General features: G+C 43.6%; 1 protein-coding gene across 2 annotated transcripts in view; it reads right to left on the minus strand.

The window, feature by feature from the left end:
• Positions 1 to 2575: 2575 nt before the first annotated feature.
• ldlrad3 (low density lipoprotein receptor class A domain containing 3) overlaps positions 2576 to 23879 on the minus strand; it is an 80857-nt gene continuing 59553 nt past the window's right edge. For both annotated transcript variants that reach the window (XM_054777876.1, XM_054777875.1), the window contains 2 exons: positions 8779 to 9166; positions 2576 to 5960 (listed from right to left, as the gene is read on the minus strand). In XM_054777876.1, the coding sequence (XP_054633851.1) occupies positions 5789 to 5960; positions 8779 to 9166 (560 nt within the window). In that variant the 3' untranslated portion in view covers positions 2576 to 5788. The remainder of the gene's footprint in view (positions 5961 to 8778; positions 9167 to 23879) is intronic.

Here is a 23879-nt window from a genome sequence, read left to right on the forward strand (position 1 = left end):
ACGTTAATCACAGTGATCGTTTCCACCGATTGTGTTATTTGTGGGCCTGTGTGTGTGTGATTTTGTGAAATGCGCTCCTTTATGTGTGATTATGTGCTCAGACCTGCTGGCTGGTGTCTGATTATAACACAAGAGGCTGTGTGTGTTTGTGGATCTTTTAGGCGTGGAGATTCCCACCGTGCTCAGCGTGTCTAGGCTCTGTATGTTTTTGGAGCTGCACGCGTGACTCTGCCAGCTGTTCTATTCTCTTTCTTGGCCCCCTCAACCCTACTCAGCCCTCGCCCCTTGCCGACCCCTCCTTCCTTCAGAGGCCTGCTCTTCATCTGATAAGGGCCACGCTGGCCAAAACCCTCGGCAGAGCTGCTCACGGGCCCCTCAGAGCCGCTGCCTGCAAACAATGCGCCCTCCTTCCCCTCCACACTCATGCCATTTACATGTGAAAACACACGGTCTTATCTCCAGAGCACCGCAGTTATGGCTCAACAGCCAATTGATTGTACGTGTGCACGCTCCTGTGTGTGGGACGCTGGCCTTGAGATAACTACATGACTAAAAGTGAACACTGAAAAGGAGCACTTGTCTGGTTAAATGCGCACCAGTGGACACTTAATTAGGGACACCTGCACAATTCAGTGAGATCCAGTACTTTTTGGCTTTTTAATGTTGCGTGCACGAGTGTTGTTGTTGTGCAGTACTTGTCAATGTATTTGTCCAAACTGTGACAGCTGAGCAGAGGGAGGCACTCGGTTCATGGTAGACCTGTACAATTCATCTATTTGACCCGTAACAGCAAATCTGACATTTATTGTACGTTTTACAAGGATCCCATCCATCCATTGTCGCGACTTCCACACGGCGACGTGGGATCCTGCAATCAGTTGATTGGATGCATACACGGTGACAGCATCTGGTGTGACATACGACACAACACAACTGAATGAGGAAGTGAGTCTTCAATGTTGAACCCTGTTGCTGGCTAATCCCTTTCACACAGGCGACATCCGCGTCTGTTACAGCTTCAACACCAGCAATTTTTAATATTTTGCCGATCATCCACAATTCCTTCGTGAGACAAGAACAGACATGTCTTTCCCTTTTCTGTGCGTTCTAAATAACTGCCTCGTGCTGCAGTTTTTCCCTAGCTATGCACATAACGGGGATTCGCCTCCAGTATTTCGGCGAGAAAGCCCTCTAAAAAACATCCAAAAACCTTCAGCGTGTTATATGCATGCTGTAACCACGTAGGAACAGTTACTAACAGGCACATTTATGATAACGTAATACTAAACAGCATTTTGATCATTTTAAGCATTACCAGAAAGCAATATTTCATATTAAAAAACCTCGGATCGTCTACCTAACCCAGGACTCGTTCAGTTTTCTCTCGCTGTCTCAGTGATAAGCAAGAAAGGACACCCAAGGGAGCGGATTGTTGCCATGTTGTCTCAACAAAGTACTACTCACTCACTTCATTGGAATAGTTTGCTGCTCTGTGTGCTGTTGGGCCTCGTGAGACATAACTGAAGGGATCCCAATTATTTGGTCCACAGTGAAATTCCCAGACATGCAATAGCCGCCATGCAAAGCGACTTGGAGAGACAGATGTGGCCAAGTGGCCTGAAGGCTTTTAATTAAAACCTGTGTAGTTAAGGGCTGCTGCTGAGCAAATATGGGCCTCTAGCGTCAGATTTTAAGATGAGCTAAAAAAAAAAAGAAAAAAAAGGAGGCTCTGAGGAATCAGAATGGAGCAAGGAGGTGTGAATTGGGTTGAGTAGAGTGATAATGGTTTGTGCTCTCAGAGATGGTACAGTCCTCCCTTGTTACATCGCACACTCACTCTATCACGGTTTTCCCAAAATGTATTCATGAATGATTGCTTCTTTGTGGGCGAGTGTAGCCTATTATTAGTAATAAAATACTACTATAGTACTACTATAGACTACTGCATATTTATGCAAATTGTACTTGGCCTAAATTAAGCATTTTCAAACATAAAAATGGCTAAAAAAATGGCAATCGTGAATGCATATTCTACATTGGCCACTAAGCCTACATTGGGTAATACAAATGTAAAGGTGACTATATGGGTTCCATTTCACATCTAGGTTTTCTGTGCCATAACGATGAAAATATTCTTAATAATGAATCCTACGTCACGGTCTGTTCTGGAACCAATTAGCCACGATAAACGAGGGATCACTGTCACCCATTATCCGATGTATTATGTGAGACGGGTAGGGTTTTGGGGGCAGTATAATCATAGTAGGGGAAGGTAGGGAATCCATGGTTGCATTGAGTTTGGTTTCATAGTTGCCTTGATGAATTCAATATAGTGATGATATGACCTTGAATTAACAATAATAGTGATTACTTTGACAGTTACATTGAAAGCATACACTTGACATACAAGCCAAAATTGGCAGAAATTGCTTAAGAAACCACAGCAAGACAGTCAAAAGCTTTGTCCTTTACTGAAACAATACCGACCTCTGTTGGTGGAACGATAAAACTACAATCTCAGTACAGTACTGTCATTTCATGACTTTAAACCAAGTTATGTAACTCGAGAACAACACAGCAGTAGGCCATTTATTGAAGTTATTTACAAGCATACATATTACAACTGCAAGTACATGTACAAGTGTATTATTTTTAAGGTTTGTGTGGCAGTGTGTTGTACCTGCTGACAGGATAAATTATGTTCCTTGTTGCTATAAATACATTGAAAAATAATCCAGTCCACAGAAGATATGGATCAAAATAATATGCTGTAGAATTTTAATCTACAACATTGTTGTGTCAAAAACAGTACCGCAGTGATAAAATGTGAAACTTTATGATTCTCCCGTAAAAACATGACGTACATTATCAGCATGAAATACCATCCTGAGAAATGCTTCCAGTTTTCGGCAAATAGTGTACCAAGGTTTGTATTTGTTTTTTAACAAAAGTGGCCATAGATGTGTCACATACTTGGCTGGTGGGCAAAGATATTCATTACCTTCGGTTGAAGATTTTTTTGTTTTGAATGCCAATAAACTAAATGGGATTTTTTGATTCCCAGGGCTGAAGCAAACAAAAGATAAGAAAAAACATACAAACTTAAAAACAGAACCTTCAGTTATTGATTTCACTGGAACACCGTCAATACTACAGACAATGTTACCCAAATAAATGTACACACATTTACAGCTACAGAAAAAAAGTTTTGCTTTGCTACATGAGTCAAAATGATCATTTGTTGACAAAATGACAAAGGTAAAACTATCCATCTATCCATCCATCCATCCATCCATCCATCCATCCATCCATCCATCCATCCATCCATCATCTTCCGCTTATCCGGTTTTAGGTCCACGAGGCAGGCAGCCTAAGCAGAGAAGCCCCAGACTTCCCGATCCCTGGCTTCTCCGTCCAGGTTCCTCCTGGAGGATCCCTACGCGTTCCTAGGCCAGTTGAGAGGCATAGTCTCTCCAACATGTCCTGGGTCTTCCTCAAGGCCTCCTGCTCTGATCTCCTCACCACGGAGGCGTCCAGGTGGCATCCTGACCAGATGCTCATGCCGCCTCATCTGGCTCCTCTCAATGCAGAGGAGAAGTGGCTCGGCTCTGAGTTTCTCCCGGATGACAGCGCTCTTCATCTTATCACAAAGGGACAGCCCAGCCATCCTACAGAGGAAACTCATTTCAACCACTTGTACCCATCGACCTTGTCCTTTCGGTCGCTACCCAAAGCTAATGACCATGTGTGAGGATAGGAACGTAGATCAACCAGGAAATTGAGAGCTTTGACTCAGCTCCCTCTTCACCACAGCAGACCGATGCAGAGTCTGCATCACTGTAGACGCTGCACCAATCGGCCCCTTGATCTCGCAATCCATCCTTCCCTCACTCGCGACCAAGACCCCAAGGTACTTGAACTTCTCCACCTGGGGCAGGATCTCATCCCCAGTCTGCAGAAGGCACTCCACCCTTTTCTGGGCGAGAACCACTGACTCGGACTAGGAGGTGCTGATTCTCATCCCGGCCGCTTCACACTCGGTTGCGAACTAATCCAGTGAGAGTTGAAGATTCCGGCCCAATGAAGCAAGCAGGGATACATCATCTGCAAAAAGCAGAGACCCAGTCCACTCAACGCCCAGGCTGTGCCTAAAAATTCTGTCCATTAAAGTCATGAACAGAATCGGTGACGAAGGGGAAGCCCTGGCGGACTCCAACATCACTGGAAACAAGTCTGGCTGCCGGCAATGCAGACCAAGCTCCGGCACCGGCCATACAGGTAGTTCCTGGTCGCACAGGGAGGAAACTTCCCAGATCAAGCAGTCCAATACCCCATACTCCGGGAATACCCCCCCCCACACAGGTTTCCTCAAGGTACACGGTTGAATACCTTCTCCAAGTCCACAAAACACACGTAGACTGTTTTGGCAAACCATGCACATCATTAAGGGTATGAAGCTGGTCCACAGTTGCACGACCACAAAAACCACAGCGGTAAAACTATTTAGGTATTAAATATTGGACAGAAATTAGCTTCCAAGCAGCGCCAGACCTTGCGGATCATCTGGCATGTGCATTTTCCACTATTGCATATTAACGTTTTCATGATAATCCATCCTGTACGTTAAATATCCAACATATTACTAACTTCCAGTTTGCAGGAAATGACATCAATGTACTGGAGTGGCTAAACTATGCTACCTGATGAACTAAATGTTGCTTAACCTATCGAACTAACTTGAAATCTAGATGGTCCCCTTCACACTGTGTATCTGAAATACAGTATATATACGTATATATCAAATAACAACTGATATATCAAGTATCAACGGAAAAACTGTAAAATACACCCCAAATTCCTCCAAACATTGCAACGCTTATGTGCTAATTTAAAGTACCACTAAAATGACTGCCACTTGCGCATCTAACACATTCTTACGACAGTAAGCTTAACATTGAATTGGATTTCCGTGAAGTGTATAAACTTCAGCAAGTAAAGCAACAATTCAAAGATGCTAAAACTCACAGGATTCTGAAAGGCATAAGATATCAAAATGTTTTGTACTTTTGTCTTGTATTTGAGTATCTTATAGCTTCTACAGAGTAAAAAATAAAATCCCATTATGGAATATATTACAGATGTGCCACCAAAGTGTTTTACCAACACATATTGTACACATTCTGCTGACAAGTAGCTACATCTCCATTCAGGGGCTGCATTTGAAGGCACCATGGAAAACATTTCAAACCAAATAGGGGTGAGTATTAGTATTAATCCAGTTATACCTTTTTTTGCTCCAAAATATTTGAACTTTTCAAAAATCCCAGTTTGGCATTCTTTAGCTGTAAGAAAAGGGTAAGTTGTTGTGATGAAAAAGTGCCAGTGTAGCCTCCTAACATTGCAATGAAACAATAAGCATTGAAACGTCTGATACATCAGGACGTCAAAGACTCATAGGCCGGGTCGCCAGGTACTGTTCTGCACAATGCAAATATAATCTAAGCGGCACCCTTTAACACACTCTTCCTTTAGATAATTATCTAAGGCTGTGGTCACTGCTTGAGTAGATAATAGGTAGTATTTCTTCAGAGGGGCCAAATTCATCTGAAGTGATGACTCATTCTGAAATAAAGCAAATGTAGCTCTTCAAAAAGTCCAGCAGGGGGAGCCAGAATACAAGTCTCAACTCTGAATGGAGTTGTTCAGTCTTGTGTCCTCAGCAGGTCTGCACTGTGGAATGTGCTGCTTTGTGCAGACCTGCAGTCGTTAACTGTCGACCAGACAGACGCTAGAGCTGATCCGACACCTGTCTTGAGTTTGAACTGGGCTGAGCGCTCAAGGACGTAGTTCTGAGTGTGGGAGATGCACGGTGGCTTTCGTAATGAGGCAAGTCGCCCTCTGAAGCTGCTTCCCCGTCTGGGCGGTAAGGAGGAGGAGGAAGATCAAACCAGGGAGGCCGACTGGAGAACAACAAAAAGATAACGAGATGAGGAAGGTGACCATTTCATCAAGAAATTGGTCTTATCACAGAATCACAGCTGAGATAAACTCAATTTTACATCATGCTAAAAAAATGCGAGGACAGACAAGGTGTTTGCATTTAACTAATCTCTCAGCCTTGGTAATTTATGAAAGCCTTCAGCTACAACTACTTTACAAAACTCATTTTTATTTAACACTGAATTACCACATTAGAAGGTTAAATCAAGTGTGTACTCCAGAAAAAGGAAATGCTGAGCTCAGATCAGTTCTGTGATGAAGCAAAATGACCAAAGTGTTTTATTGCAAATGCAAATGTTGCCATATTAGTTATATACCAAGTTAAAATATACACCCCTGATAAGAAGTTCAAGACCATTTGAAAAATTGCAATAATTCACATTTTGCACTGTTCGATGTTAAGGAGGTTCTAAGTAGACCTTCAAAATGCAAAAAGAAGAAATGTGAGTAACACAAAAAATGTTCTGTGTAAGCAATTTATTGCAAACAACTATTAAACTACAGTATATACTGATATCATTATGGTCAAATAAAATGATGAAGTATTCAAGCGCTGCGTTGTGTTTTTTATGTATCTTTTAGTGGGGCTACTATGCACTGGTGTGTAGTGGTGTTTATGATAAATGACAAATGATAAAATAACACTTTCCACAAATGTTTTAAGTCAATAAAACGTGCGTGATGTTTTCATGCAATGATGGATAAATCTTACAATTTCTAACATATGATTTCACCTTACCACTTAAAATGTGCGTGGCCTTTTTGCCATGTCTCCAGAAGGTGCGTACGCCAACTACAAAGGTGGCGGTGCGGTGCGTACATTCTCACATCAAGCTGTGTTTTTATAGGTACCGTACTTGGCGTGCAAAACGGCGTACGCAACTTTTCGGCCCCATTTTGTGCGTACACGAGCTTTATAGATGAGTCTCCCGGCCTATAAAAAGTGGCGTTTGCACACATTCACGAAATTTGTGGTTTATAGATTCCACCGGGCCGCACGGTGGTCTAGTGGTTAGCATGTTGGCCAACACATTAACAGTCTGGAGATCGGGCAGACCTGGGTTTGATTCTCCCTTGGGCATTTCTGTGTGGAGTTTGCATGTTCTACCCGTGCGTGTGTGGGTTTTCTCCGGGTATTGCGGTTTCCTCCCACATCCAAAAACATGCATGTTAGGTTAATTGGTGACTCTAAATTGTCCATAGGTATGAATGTGAGTGTGAATGGTTGTTTGTCTATATGTGCCCTGCCATTGGCTGGCGACCAGTCCAGGGTGTACCACGCCTGTCGCCCGAAGTCAGCTGGGATAGGCTCCAGCATGTCCCGCGACCTTAATGAGGAGAAGCGGTATAGAAAATGGATGGATGGATGGATTCCACCTTGTGTAGAAGTGTGTGTGTTAAGTTACACCCATTCCACGCCTCCACTTCACCATAGAAGGTCAATGCAAAGTGCCTCATGAACGTGGCGTCCATATTTAAAGTTGAATCTTTCTGTAATAAGCAGGTTCACAAAAGAGGGGCTTGCCTCTAAGTTATATATCTGATCAACATGTAAATACAGTTAATAAAGGCTGAAATGTTGATCCCTTTCATATTCATCTTTTGATGTTAAACACTAATGTTTTCAGTCTATAGCAAAATCATAGAAGTTGGCCTCCCTGTTTCAGTACTTTTGGAGGGGGTGTCACATCACTTTTGATACCACCGATGATGTTGGTCACTGAAAACGGAATTTCAAATCACATTATTTACCATCAAGTTGTTTTGGCAACTAATGAAACATTTCCACTCAGTTGAAGGTGGCTGCTGATGGCTCGGTACACTTCGAACCTCAGGTGACGAGGTACTTGAAATAGTACCTTAGTAATATAGTCGTCCCTCGCCCTTTTGCGGTTCGAACATCGTGCCCTCACTCTATCGTGTTTTTTCAATTTGTGGTTGACTACAGACTATTAGTCAAAAAAATATTGACGCAAACGTAATGTATTCTTGGCTTAAATTAAGCATTTTCGAGCATAAAAATGGCTAAATGAACTAAAATACAAATACAGTTAAGGCATTAAAAGATGCTGATGAACTAGAGCAGGGGTCACCAACGTTTTTCCTTGTGAGAGCTACTTTTACAAAGTGAAAATGGCCAAGAGCTACTCATTTTTGTAACATTTATTTTCAGAGCTTATTTTAAACCCAAACAAAGCGAATATGCTTGTTTTACCAGAACATGAACAAAATGCTGGTGTCCACAACTCACATTTTCTATTTCACAATGCATTTCTTTCTACTGTTCTTTCATTATTAACTGAAAACCTGAATGAAAAGCGGGCTTGCGGGCGCCTCATGTGGTCATGGGGGGCTACCTGGTGTCCGCGGGCACCATGTTGGTGACCCCTGAACTAGAGGCTACACTGGCCTCTAGGTGTCACTAGTAACATACGCACCAAACTTGATCAACAGGCACAATAGCAATAATCATCATCATCATCATCGTAATAACACATGCTACTGTTGCAGCCGTACTCCAGCTAAAATTCAACTCTGAATACCCGACGTCACGGTTTCTATGCTCTAACTAGAGAATTTACCAATTTATAAATAAGGAACCATACAGGTACATCGTAGAAATTCACTTATTGTAGTCGGGTCTGGAACTAATTAACTGCGCTAAAAGAGAGATTACTGTACCAGCTTTTGTCAGTAGAAGAGCATCACTATTGAGTCGAGCCACGTTGAGTAGGTACGTTGCAGTGGAAAAAATGCTTCGAAAAAAAAGTATTTTACCTGACATCGAGAACAGCCTGTGAATATGATGGAGGCGTTTCCACAGAGAGCCCAGCTGGACAAAGGGTTTCAGAAAGGAGTTGCATTGTTTGAGGAGCTGAGCTGTACTCATCAGCTGCGGAAGGGGAACCAGGAGAAAGACCAGCGGGATGCATGTGGCCTCGATCCAAGATGACCAAACGGGACAATAGTAACGGTTGATGGTGGTGCATGGATCCTCTTATACCAGTGGGCAGCAGGACACTCCTCTTCCTCTGGTGATGGAGCACCAAGGCCAACAATGCCACAACCAACACGAAGATGACGGCACTACCAATGACGGCATAGGTGATGCTGGGGTAGTACCGCAGACGGTAGTCCAGTGTCACAAAGTCCTGACCAGGAGCTTCTGGGGAAAAAGACAAAGCTTCAAGTTAGGATGGAGAACGGAAGAAATAGGGATGTAGGAGTTGATGAAGGAGGGTTAAGATGTAATCAGGTGAGCATTTTAGGGGTTGGTATGAAAAAAAGAGGTGGATTGGAGAGATGAGGCATTGCAACTTTGCAGAGCCGAGGTACTACATGACTGTTACTAATAATAACAACAAAGTATTTAACAAAAGGAAAACGGCAGTTTTGATAATAAGTTCAAAAAGCCAAAGGAGAGCAGGGGTTACTCAAGTTAAAATTTGTATCCCTTATTCATTAATAACACCAGAGAACTCTTCATCTTGTTATTCTACAGGGAATGAGGAAATAGTACCTGAGCACTCTGATATGATAGAGAATTTCAATCGAGGTGAGGCTTGCCTAGATCAAATTTTGCCTTTCTCCTGGCAGATAGTAGGTATGGAATTGTAGGAGCACGGTAGACAGGGAACAAAGTAGGCTCTATTCATTAAGATATTGTAGAAAAGATGCACTAATGAAAACAGAGCTAAAAATGATCTTAAGTATTTCTATTAGCTGTTTTAGGTCAAATTACATGAGAGTCTCAAGGGCTATAAACATCAAACCTCTGGATCCCTCATAAAAAGTCCATAACACTCAAAGCCACTGTTCTGTGCAATGTTCAAAGCTTATGCGTAGCTCCTTGAATACACTGTCGGCAACCTTGCCCAGGAAACGTGAGAGGAAATGACCAGTACGCGATACCTCGAGGTTGCTAGAGTGTGAAAATGTTTCCATCTGGAAAGCATAATGCAGGGAAGCACCATCGCCTTTGTATTTTGATCAGTTGAGGGGTATCATCTTTAGCAACCCCTAAAATGTCATAAAAAAACTACAGGGTATCTGCAAGATTCTTGCTTGGGTAACTAACTGACTTCCACTATGTAAGGAGTACTAGAAATACTGAACACAACGGGGAACATTTGCATTTTCCTTGTGCCAAAGAGTTAGAGTGGATGAAGCTCATTGTTAAAGACAATAGCTGGTTATCATAGCTTCACATAAAAACTGAAACAAGTTAACTACAAATATTCCTTGAGGGAAATTAATAGAAAGGGTAGAAAAAGCTGTAAGAGGAGGGAGGGGCTTTCTGCTTGTCTTTCTGAGTCTTTAGGGCTCTTTGCTGCATGCTTCCTCTGTCTACCTGACCTTGAATGCCCAGGGAGGCTTTTGTTATGTATGTGCATGTATGTGTGCACGCATACTGTCGAATTCTCAACAATGAGCAGCCTGGCATGCAGCCTATTCATGTAGTGTGTAGTCAGGGGCCCCATGCCTTAATTAAATCTCATCCAATTCAGATGCTGCACCCGCCTGCTTCCCAAACCAGGCACCAGCCAATAAAATAGGGCCACTCGACCCCTCCCTTGTAATTTAAAACTGGCCAGTGCCTCACGCTACCAATTAATTGCAGACTGGACTCTAAGAAATGCCAAAAAGAAGAGCTATTTCCATAATTGCGTGGTTAGAAAAAAACATATAAAGACATCCCACTGCCATAACCCGAGGCTACCTATCAGATGTCACAGTCCTCTGGGAGTGCAAACTCACAAAAGGAACTCATAGTGCTCTAACAATAACAATGGAAGCTTGCTTGGTACATGAGCTGCAGAGGCTTGAAAGAAGGTTGCAAATCACACAGGAGTGGAACTAAACTTCTACTCCCACACAAACATCTTAGAAAAACAGATTGATCCATATCTTTTTTTTTTTTAGCATTCATTTTATCTTTTAGAAAACACAATAGTGGTAGCAGTCTTAGAAATAGGAATATTTTCCATTCTCGAGCTTCCATTTTCCATACTTTTCCAGACCAGGGGTCTCATCTATAAAGCTTCCATATGCACAAAAATAGGCCGAAAGGTGCGTACATTCGTTTCCAAGCAAAGTATGTGATCTATAAAAACACAACCTGACGTGACAATGTGAGCACCAGTCCGCCAACTTTGTAGCTGGCGTACGCACTTCTTGGATACATGGCAAAAAGTAGGGGTGTCACGAGACACCCAACTCATGAGACGAGACCATGCACGAGAACGAGGTGAGACGACATTTGAAAATCTATGACTAGACAGACTTTTTTATTTAATCGTCTCACAAAACAATGCAGGTGCATTTTGATGTGAAATTGATGTGAAACAATATTATTGGCAGCATTTGTTTAGACCAAATCATCCATTGTTATGATAATATATACTATAATATTTCAAAATGTCACTTCATATGTCATCTTTCACTCTGTAAAGTTGCGGAATTGGCGTTTGTGACATGTATTTTCCCACAAACAAGTTGTACTGTCTGTCAAATGCTGGCTTTTCATGAGGGTTGTCAGCATTAATCGTTCCAGCTTGTAGTTGAACAATGCCAACTCATTGTTTGTGTCTTATGTACTTGTCTTGGTCTATTTACATCGGGGCTGTCCAGATGTCCTTTGATATTTATAATAAAAAAACAATTCGTAATAAAACAATGTCATTTAAAAACAAATCTTTGAGTTTTTATTAGTTATTAGTATCATTATTTTTGCTTTTTCTAGTTACATTATGCCTTTTTGCGCTATTTTTCCACTTTCGCTGGGTTTTTCTTTATTTATTTTTGCAATGAGTCACTTCCACATATTGGCCCCTGCGCCAACTTGGAACACCCATGCACGTTTCGCTAGCAAGGCGAGGTGTTGCCAGGCGATGGAAGAGCGCGTCCAAGCTCTGCCTTCTAGGCTCTGTTGCTTGTTAGGGGTTGGATTGCATTGTGTGGCATTGTGGTGGTGTTACGTACACACTACTCAAGGTGGAATCTATAACCACAGACATGGATGCATGAATGTGTGCGCACGCCACTTTTTATCAGTTTTGTCAGTACACACATTTTGGGTTCCTGGCATACAGACACTTGAATTCCAGGCACATTTTTGTAAATGAGAACCCTGGAAATTGATAGAATCATAATCCATACTGTTCCATACTTGCGTTGGAACCCTGACGATATCCTAGCATAAGCATGCATGATCACCAGACAGAATTTTTCACAAACACACATGAAAGAGTCGTTCAGCTAGGCCTCGAGCAGATGCTGTTTAAAGTACATCAAAGAGGAAATCTTCACATGCTCTTCTTTTACTTTTACGTTAACAGTTCATATCTGTGCACATGTTGCCATTTTTAACATAAAAGCTGGTGATCATCAAACAGATACAGTGCGCACAATGTTTACTGGCTTTCATCACACAAACCTCTTGTGACGGGTGAACCTACTCTACATGAAATGAAATACTCCAGATCCAAGCAATGTCTCTGACGTACAATTGACCAAAATCATTTTATGCAGAGCTGTCATGATCAAAGTTTGACCTCATGGTTCCCCAGAGGCTTTTGCACCATGCTGGTATTGACATGAAAAGCTCAGGTGAATTTGTGCTTTTGCAATAGTCGTGTGTGAAGTTCCTCCTTAATCATATAATCTCTAAAAGTGCAACACGGATGGGAATGTAGAGCATTTCTATTTATGTTATATGGGAAGCAACATTAGCTTAGTCCGTAAGGACTCGACTCTAGGTTTGGAGGGTCGAATTCTGCTGCTGAAGAAGTTAAGGAAATAAGGATTAGTTGTTGGAAAAAGGCTTCCTTTCTGAGAACTGATGAAGTGCCCCTGAGGAAGGCGCTGTAAAACCTATTTCTTTTCTTTAGATTTTCTTCCAGATTCCTGGGACCGCATTGCTATCGAGGAGTAGTCAATGATCACACAATTTATAAGGTTTTCAAATTGTATTAAAAAATAACAGCAATATATTTGGTTACGGCACTGGACTTTTATCATCAATGAGGAAGCTTGACAAGTAAATAAAGCAGCTGCTGCAACCTTCTACAAAGTGAAACTTAAGCTTGTGTGCCTGGAAAGTTCAAGTTAAGTGTGTGTGAAAGTGAGACATAAGCTGCCCAGATAGCAAGGTAACATTGAAACAATGTTGGTTGTTGTTGATTTTTTATAAGAATGGCTGACATTGAAATTTCAGTGCAGAACAGACGCTGGATCAGTGTTGCCAAACTGATGAAACTTGACATGTTGACCATGTTGTGGTAGACCAGCGCACCTGTACCCCATAATCAGGGTGAGACATTTAGCAGCTACAATTCCTGTTACACATTACTGGAGGCGGTAATACACCATGTCAACTGTCACTTCCAGAAGAAGAAGGAAAAAAAGAAGGGCAGCTGGCCGAATGGCTGTGCATGGCTTTGTACATCTTCGTCTATTTTGAACATTATTAAGGTACATGTTTGTTTTTAAGTGATAAACAGAACAATATGTGTACAACTGCGGAACACATATACAACAAAGGACAGGCGACAGCGCACAGTGGTACGACGAGAGAGAAAATAACAGAGCGACTGTGAGGTCTGATTTTTTTTAGGCATCTTTGTGAAGCAAATGTATTACTCTTTTGAATGCATATTGTTTTGAAAAGCCAAATCCTTTATTTAAGTGGCCCTGCCAACTAACCGGAACTAAGTTCCTCATTACGGAAATACAACCAGAACTCGGTTCACGGGACAAAGTAGGGGGTAAGTCACTGTTGATGCACTACGCTGCTGATGGGGATGTCATGAAATCACTGTTGCATTGTTAGCAGCAGGTGCAAACTGATGCTAAATGAACATTGAAGTCTGAAGTTGCTGCCAATGAAATGGTCAAACATTAAAAATTCAACGTAGATTCTACATTGATTCAATTCTGACTTCACTGTCACCTTGCTATCTGAGTGGTGTGAGTGAGAACAATGCATCGATTTTGTGTCTCCTGGTAATTTTCCATGAGTCACATCTAAGTGTTGCGCAACTGTGATTGTGGTACGTGAGTGTGTGTATGCATCAAGAAGACTGACAATGCACTGAGCTGTAATATCGAACAGCACCAAATGGTCACACTGCTGAGGGGCACATCTTTGAGCTCTGACACGTAGTCAGTTATATTGTTGGAAGCTGCTGTAGCGAAATGAACAATTATTTAAGGCTTTTTGGAGTCTCAAGGGGGCAAGGGAGCCTGCATTTGAGAACATTTGTAGGATTTGTGGGCGGTACTGCAGCATTTTCCACTTTAATGAACTCACTCACAAGCTCAGCTAGTTCATGGCACCTCTTGTAATGCTTCCAGTGTATTCATAAAACTTTCATAAGTGAGGGTGGGCGAGGGATGCAAGGTGCAGCCTTTCAACTCCGCTCTCACTGAGTTTTTTTCCACAGCTGTCCATAAAATACACTGCCTTTGCCTCGTTTTCCCTCTTGTGTGTTCCTGTAGCGACTCCCTCTCCCTCATCTAAATGCTTTCCAGATCCTTTTCTCACCACTCTCCACCCTCTTTTCCACTCTGCCCCCCACCGTGTTGGTAAATTTACTGTAATTGAGATAGCACGCACCATGCTTTGATGAAATACAATGACTGCACTCCGGCTAGATGATGCACCACCTAGTGTTTAGAAACTATCCGCCGACTACACCCCTTTACTTTCATCATTTCACTACTTTTTGTGTGCCCATATCCAGCTATATTATTTGCATTTCGCTCCACCCTACATCTATTGTAATGCACTTGCTTCAAAAGGAGGAAATATGGGGGTATATGCTGAAGTCTAGAAGGACATTTCAAAACAACATAACAGTGGACGGAGAGAGGAGCAGCACCGAGGAGATAGAGAGAAACAGGTGTTGACCAAATGTCCAACAGATGAGAGCGGGCCTTTTTTCAGTAACTTACACATATTTTATCTCTCCTTCTGCAGTGTCAAGACACGTGTCCCCCACCCCCAAAAAAAGAGAATTAAAGATGTTTCGTTAACAGTAAATTTTTTTCCCCTTTTCAGGGGATCAATAATATTTGGACAATGTGTCATAATTGTACATAACCATAGAGATACAATTGGAGAAATAATTATTTGATCCCCTGTTGAATTTGTAATATTGCTGCAAGTTGGGAATCCTTTTCCAATGATCCCCTACTGCAGGGTATATTTCCGATGGAAATTACATATTGAAAGCTGACATTGGATATTTACATGCACTCCTGCGTTTTTGTCTAAATAAACCTGAAGACTCTCTTCTCTCGTGTTCTTGTCCCCTGGCCGCTTTGGCACATCCGACCACCATGAAGGATTGTCCCTCAAAGGCAACATTACAGGGTGTGGTCCGCACAAGCTCTGAGTCATGCTTTAAAGTGTTTGTTGAGCTAAATTACCCAATTACGTGCCGCTAACTACAAGGACCAAATTATAGGCCAGCAGCACAACAAGGTCTGGCACGAAAATAACTTTGCAGCGACACTATTTGTATCAACATCATAAACGTAATGTTCATTGTTAGATGGCTGCGTTTTTTTTGTGTTGGGTTTATGTGTTGATTTATAACCAATATCACGGTTGTGATCATTTTGCTCAGTTAGCAAAGTTAGAAAAGTTTCAGTATGCTAACTATTTTTTCTGACTCACATTTATTGATCCTGTAGTGCTCTTTCCTTCTTAACCAAGAGAAAAGCAATGAAGCTCCCGCGAGAATAGTATATTGTATGTTTGCATTCTGCCAACATAGAGTAGTTCAACCCCCACATACAGTAGGTACATGGACAAAGGACATTCCTTTAAGCACATGTACAAAGCCGAGTCATAATTAGGTGGAAACAGATGCACACATGTGCAAGTTATCTCCCTATTGCTACCCCTCTCTGTCTCTGACACACACACACACACACACACACACACACACACACACACACGGTCTTGTTTATTTATATTGCACAAGAGTACTACCAACCTTTGCCAGTCAAAGACCTCCAAAGTCTTTAATAACAAGACAATATGTTAAGTGAATTGGCTAGTCCCGTATGCATACGGTCATTGTCATGCTAGAAGACCCATTCAAGACCACGGCCCATTTAAGGTGGCCAGGAGGTTACATGGCTCTGTTCATCGGCCCCTTAATTCCCAAAGCCCCTTCCTGTACCCGTAGCAGAGGAACAGCTCCAAAGCATATTTCCACTTCCATTTTTGACAGTGGGGATGGTGTTGTTGGGGTCATATTCAACATTTCTCTGCCTCCAAACATGTCAAATCGAGTTGATGCCCAAGAGCTCCATTTTGGTCTCATCTGACCACATCACATTCTCCCTAGCTATCTGTGAGTCATTCAGGTCTTCATTGACAAACTTCAGATGGGCCTGTACATGTGACTTCAAGAACAAGGGGACCTCGAAGGCACATTCATGACTGCAGAGCATGTCATTTCTAGTTTTCTAGGTGCCTGTGGTCCCAGCTCCCGTGAAATAATTAAAAAACTGATCCCGTGTTATTCTGGGCTGTTGCCTCACTTTTTTTCAGAATCCTCCTTACCTCACAAGGTGGGATCTTGCACGAAGCTTCAGAGAATTCACAGTATTGCTTCCATTTTTTAAACTATCGCACCAAAAGTGGTCTCTGTCTCACCAAGATTTTTGCTGAAAGGAACAGGACTAATTTGTATGCTTCAAGGGTAAATGACCAGTCTGTGGGAGTCAGAATTATCTTACTTCACTGAATTGTATACAAACACTTTAAACCTAGATTAAATATCGATTGAACACAAAATATTCATTGTTTTCTTTGAAATCCATTGATTTGAACGCATTTATAACAGAAAAATTAAATAAAACACACAAACACAAAAACAATTGTCAAATCAACATTTCGACCCCTATATAGTACCTGTCACCATCAAGGTCACCACCTGGATTTAACTAAACAGGTAAGAACCTCCCATTGGAAAATGACTGCATAGGTGATAATTAGGGATGTCCCGATCCGATATTCAGGATCGGGGTCGGCTGCCGATCCGCAGTATTTTGATATATAATAATAATATCGGCTTCCGCCAGGAGATTGGGCTGGTCCGGTTGCTGTAAAACGTTCGTAACCCTGGGCCACACTCCAACATGGCCACTCCACTCCCGCCACAAGCAAGAAGAAGAAAACACGACACCACCATGCAGACATGTCCGCGGTGTACCGTGGTGAAGTTAGTTTCATGTTAGACGTTGGATATTCGGCTCCGTAGTCGTAGCATTAGTTCCCCCTCACTGTGCCCGGACTGCTGTGTCATTGTGTGGGGAGCTCGCACAGGAAGTGCTGTTCTAACCGCTGGTTGTTTCTACAAGGGACTACCAATAAATTACTACTGCGTTAAAGAGAGTTTGTTCAAAAAATGCCATATATTCTAAATCACACCACAAATTCATCTATAACCATGTCAAATGATTAGTCCTACCCCCAAAGTATTTTGCACGCCCATTTTTTCCAATTTCACCTTTTATTCGATAGTCTTTTATTGGATCTTTTATTGGATTAGGGACCTGACTCACAGAGTTTGTTACAAAAGCCAAACAACAAGTAAATGTCATGTCCTGTGTGGTAGCCTGCGTTACAGCTTATGTTCTATTTTGTGCATTAGTTCCGGTTTCCTGTTCTTATTTTGTTATACTTCCTGTGTTGCTCTGTTCTGTTCTTGCTCTGCTTTACGTTTCTTATTACACGCACCTGTGGCTAAATTGGTTTCCCGTTCTGTTTACTTCGTCGGAGCATTGTTCTATGTCTACGTTTGTACTGCTCTGTGTTGGATCCCTGCCGCTGCACAGCAGCATTAATAATAAATAAAAATACTTTTTACCTGCACGTGGGTTCTCTCTCTCCGCATCTTGGGCTCGAGCTACAACAACACGATGCGCGACTTTGGCAGTAAAATTCAGCAATATTTTGGTTGCATTATATTTAATGCTTCGAACAGCTATTTTCATAACCATATTCAATTCCACAATGTTTGCAACAAAAGCTTATTATTAATATAAAAAAAAGATCAGTACTGGATCGGACTATAAAGAGACTATAAAAAAAATCAGATTGGATCGTGAGCCAAAAAATGTGGATCGGGACATCCGTAGTGACAATGTTTTCAGTCGGTGACAAGTTATTTAACCCTCACTGATGCAGTAAGAAGTTTCTCATTTGTGAAACTATGTGAAAAGACACACCTTGGGATCGTGGAAAAGCTCTGTCTCAGAAAGGTCAAATTATTGGCAGGCATGAGAAAACATCTAAGAAGATTGCTGAAAGTACTAAAACCAGGTTAAGGATTGGCCAACACACTATTAAGAAAACTGTGGGGACACTTTGAGGACTGAACTGAATATCCTGTCATCAATACAAGATATTGGTGAAAACTGAATGCAACTCTGGACAAAAATAAACGTTGGGACACTTAGGCTTGTGGAAACATTGCCACAGCAAATGATAAATAAATTAATCAAAGCTTAAGACAATAAAGTGTGTGTGAGTTACTTGAACAAAATTACATTACTGTATATGACATAAAATAAAATTACTGTATTTACAAATATCTGTACAAACCATTCTTCCTGTGTATAGTCACGGAAACCTCCAACAATGATGCAGCGTTAGAATAGCATCCGCACGTAACAGGACATGAGAAAGCCAAGCTGCTGAAGAATGTATTATTTTATTCTCATTGTCCCTTTAGCTACTTGCCCCTCTTATGCAAGCTACCAACTGCCAACCACTGATGCACATTTTTTAAGGGATTTTTGATGACAAAAAAAACCTCCTCGTAGCTTAACTGTCACACTTAAAACACTCAGAATAAAAGATGGGGAGATCCACCTCTTTTAGCACAGTCGTGCTGTGAGTCTCCGTGCACACTGAAGACTTATTTCACATTCAAAGGACTATCTTTAAAATGACTAAAATGTGAGGGGGGAAATTAGTTATCATCCCTTGACTCCAGCTTTCTAGGCTGTGCTAATCCGAGCCTGTCAACGGCTGATAGAAAATGGTCACAGCAACGCGTCCCCTCATTGCACACTGACTTTGTTTGATGCTAATTACAGGTGGGGGGCACTTTTGGCAGTTCTGTTGCTAGAATAGAGAGGAGAACCTAAGTGGGGAGAACAGAACCACTAGGGGGCAGACATTTCACACACGTACAATGGGATACTACATCCACACATAATTACAAACACTGGGAAGTGGTCTTGGTATCCACACAATCTGGCTTCACACAGCCTTAATAGCAGTTTAGTTGTGCAATAATCATGCAGGCCCACTCAACAGTACAGTAGATTAATGCTTATGCAACCTTAGGCAACCATTGTGCATACATTAACATGGAACGTCTTATTAATTTTAGGGTCCTTAATGATTTAATTGAACAGTTCTTTTTCCAGGATGGAGTGGCATTACTTGTAATGTACATTTTAAAAAACAGAAATCGCATTCACAATTTTGAACTTAATTTAGTGTTTCTCAAATTTTCACAGTTCATAATTATACACAGGCTCAAGCCTGCACACTCGGGAAGCATTTTATCGTTTCAACCTTTCATCCACACTCTGGGTGCCTTGAAATTGTATTTTTTGGCTTCCAGAGTGGAAAAATCTGATAATGCCGCCTTGTTGTTGCCATGTGGACAGCACTGCTTTTTGAAAACGATGACGACACAGCCCCGCCACGTGACGAGAGGTGAGCGGATGTGTACTGCTGCCAGAAAAGCCACCAGAATATATAAATATTTCGACTGACATGACTCCCAGTTGACATTCTCCTGATGTTTATTTTGTCTTATACTCCAAAGTGGCTTGCAGAAGTAATCCCACTTAGTGAGTCTAGACAAACCGAACAATTGGAAGATGACGGACATTGTGCACATGTGTTCCTTCTTGTAATGGGATGTCGGCCTCTGCACATATTGCCATAAAGTTTTCAACAAATTGTAATGCCTGTGCTTGTGATTAAGGAAGATGCAATTCCAATAGTGTTATTAATGTAAGATATTTTTTGTCTCACCCTTATTTTGTTTGCACAATTTGATAAGTTTTGGCAAACAGAGCTCTTATTTTGAAGGCCAGAAGTGTGTTGTGTGGGTTGAGAATGTCTGTTGACAGTTAAGAACAACTGTGCCGTCATCAGCAGGCATTGTAAAACACCCGCTTACATTAGAGTGGTAAAACACAACACAACAAAATATACACATAGCATGCTATGCTAAACTAAGTTAACCCCACTAGCTTCCATTCACGTGACGTAAGAGAGGAGTTTCGCCAACTTTCACCGGTGTTTTAGGCCATCGTTTCGACATGTTTAGTTCAGGAGGGGACAGGTTATTGTTTGTGATGAGATTCTGCCACGATTGAGCGGCCCGCCAGGGAAATACTTCCCCTCATGAACGTTCCTTCTCCTCCTGGTGACAAAATTTGATTCACATTATTTCACTTTCCGCAAGATTGTGTACTTCAACAGTAAATTCCATTTTTATTGGCCAATTCCGCAATTCCATCCGCGATTCCGTTAACGCAGAAATCATAGGGCCCTACTTATGTATTACATTACATCGTTTTCACCCAGTTGTCCGTTCCAGTGTGCATGTGACTATTGACACTGTGTGGACACACATTAAAAAAAAAAAAAACGTGGACAGGGCCTGTAGACAGGGTGTGATTCTTCTACTTATAATGGCAAAACATGCACCCAGACTGTGTTTACTGTGCTATTATTTTTCTGAGAAATACACCGCTGTTCTTGAACACAGTCAGAGAGGCGGTTGCCACAAATTGGCAGCCACATTTCCATCGGTCTACCCCAGAGCAGCAGTGTGTGGCTGTAGAGTGACGGGAATAATGGGTTTCACTGTACAGATCTTTGGGTGTCTTGAAAAGTGCTATATAAATGCAATCCATTATTATTACTATTATTAGAAACTTATAAAATCAGCAGGGATCAAATTACATATTTGTCCTATATATGTCCTATACCTCATCTTTAATCCTATGTCAGATGGGTTTGACTCCTGCCACCCTTTGACCCTGAACAGGCTAAGTGTATATAAAAATGAATTGATGGATGGGTGCTGGTCGAATGCTGTGAGTTGTTATTGTCTCATGGACCATCACTGCTCACAAACCTCTAGAGCGTCATGAACGACTGACTGAGTGCTCTAAGTGCTCTGGCACACGACACGCAAGCTCTGTTAACACTTCTTCTGTTCTGGAACCAGGGTTAACGTTCATGTCCTTGCTACTGCACTCTGACATGTATTATATGACTTTTCTCATTATCATGCATTAAGAAAGAGTTAATGGTCATGCTTGGCGTGTGTCTGTATGTATGTGTAATACTACACCATGCTACCATAAAGTATACAGTATATTTTAACCTCCAGTTTATACTTAAATGTGTGGGAAAGTGGGTTGTCATGCTTCATGGAACCTATATTTGCCTGTGCTGTAATAACTTGTTCGCTCCATTGCTTGCTACCATCGGAACCCCCATAACACTCCGTCAAAGCGTACTGTAGTCAGCCAGATGAGTGGGGGATATGAGCTGGTGGGGGCTGGGGGCGATGGGCTAGAATTAATGGAAAACTGCCATCGGGAGGAGAGTAGAAGGACAAATAGAGAGAGGTTAAAGAACAAAACCAAGTGCAGAGGTGTGTCTTCGTATGTGAGAAGCTGTAGACGAGAGAGAAAACACAAGTAATATTTTGCCTGAAAGATGATCATCATTTAATATTTTCATATGTACTGTAATGTTTGTACAACTATTATCAAACGCCAGAAGATTGTTCATCAAAAGTAGTCCTAGAATCTTTAATGTATTGTTGTTGGAATGGTGATGTATATATGCCCTGGATTTATACGTGTAGTTGTTTCTAAGATTGAAAGAATCAAGTCAAGCCTCAGCGGCTTTATTACACAACGGGAGGTGCACATCAGTTCAGCAGGTGCCTTGATTTTGAAGTAGGATGATTTGGTATGAAAAGAAGAACAAAGACAACATGTTCTTTTCTTCTTTTTGTGTTACTAAACAAACACTGTCTATGACAAAGGTAAGTATGTTTCCACATTCAGTTGCGACATGCAGGTAAAATGTGAAAAGAGTAAAAATGACCATTTGTCTTTTTGTAAAATACAGAATGTAAACAATATGCTGTTATTGTAAATGCTTTTCACATGGTGGGCTTGGTGTCCCGGGTCTTCTTTGCTGGGCTGCCTGCCTGGGGGGGCTGGTGGGTGGGGGTGGGGAGGGGTCCGGGTTGGGTGATGGGGCGGGGGCGGGGTCGGGGGGGTCGCCCAGGGGGCGGCGTTGGTTGGCCTCCGGGGTGGTGGGTGGATGGGGTGCTGCATCCTGCTGGTGCCGGGCGCCTACTGCTGCTGGGGGGGCCCGTGTGCGGCTGGTGGCGCTGGCTCTCCCTCGCCTCCTCTGCCTCTGGGGGTGGGGCGGGGACTGCCCTGGGCCCTCCTGCTCGGCTGCCGCGTGGGGCCGTCCGGTGTGGGGTGTGGGGGCCGGCCTCTCCCCCTGGTGGGGGCGCGGGTGCCTGAGCCCGGCTGCCCCCGCGGAGCCATCTCCCCTGGGTGGGAGGGTGGTTTGGGTTGCCCCTTTTTATTTATTTATTTTTATTTTATTTTTTTTAAAATTATTTTATTTTATTTTATTTCGCTGATTTATGTGTGTGGTGTATGTGTGATAGGTGGGAGCTGCCTGTTATCCTCCGGCGCCTGTGGCTGTCCCCCGGGTGACGGGGGGCGCGGAGGTGGGGGTCGCGGATGTGCGGTTTGGGCTCGGGGTGGGGGGTGCGTGGTGCTGGGGTGGGGGGGATCCCTTGCTTTCTCCCCTCAGGGACGGGGCCGCTGTGGCTCGGTGGGCGGGGCGTGTGGGGGCCGTGGGCGGGTTGCGCGGTGGGGCGGGCGGCGTGGTGTCCATCTGCGTGGTGCTTCCCGGGATCGGCGGGAGGATGCTTGCTCCGGGGTGGGGCGGTCGGGGGGTGGCTTTGGCCGGGGGCTTGGGGGTCGGGCTGGCGGGGGGCTGGCGGGCGGTCCCTGCTGCCTGCTGGTGTCGGGCTGGCCCTTGCTTCCGGGCCGGCGGTTGTCTCCCTCCCTCCGGGGTTTCCCCCTTGGCGTGTTGGTGGATGGGCGGGGGGTGGGGCGGTGGCCGGTCTGTGGCGTGGCGGTGGGCGGGGCGGGCGGGGGCATCTGCTTGGGCGCCGGGCGGGGGCCGCTCCTCTCGCGGGCCCGGTCGTGCGGTGCTTGCTTCTCTGTCCCTCCCTGGCGCCTCTGGCCTGCGTGCTTCGTGGGTGCGGCCGTGCTCCGCTCTATGTGGGGTCCGGTGCTCTTGTGGTCGTCGTGGTGTTGCTCCCTTGCCGGCCGTGGTGGTATGCGGGGGGCGCGTGGGCGCGGCTCCCGCTGTCCTGGTGGCGGTCGGATCTGCCTTGGGGGCGTGTGGCTTGTCCGTGGTGTTTGGCGGTTTGGGGGTGGCGCTGTGAACGCTACCTCCGGTGGGGCTCCGGTGTTGGGGGGCACTGGGGGTATCGCCTCTGGGGGGTTGGGTGGGCCGGACTGGGCATCCTGGCGGGCCGGGTAGGGCCTGTGGTGTGTCCTGCGGCACGCCCGAGCCTGGGCTGTGGTGGGCGGCCGGTCGGTCATGTGTCCTTGGTCCCCCCCCTGCTCGGTTTGGGCGGCGTTGGGGTGTGGGGCCCCCGTCCTTCCTGTGCCACTGCACCACCTCACATATATATAGGACATTGGGGGGTGGCCTACGGTCGGGCGTGATTGGGGAGGGGAGCTGCCTTGCGGGGCTCCTTTGCTCCTGCTGT

The sequence above is a fragment of the Dunckerocampus dactyliophorus genome, chromosome 5 (assembly GCF_027744805.1).
Source record: "Dunckerocampus dactyliophorus isolate RoL2022-P2 chromosome 5, RoL_Ddac_1.1, whole genome shotgun sequence".
NCBI lineage: Eukaryota > Metazoa > Chordata > Actinopteri > Syngnathiformes > Syngnathidae > Dunckerocampus > Dunckerocampus dactyliophorus.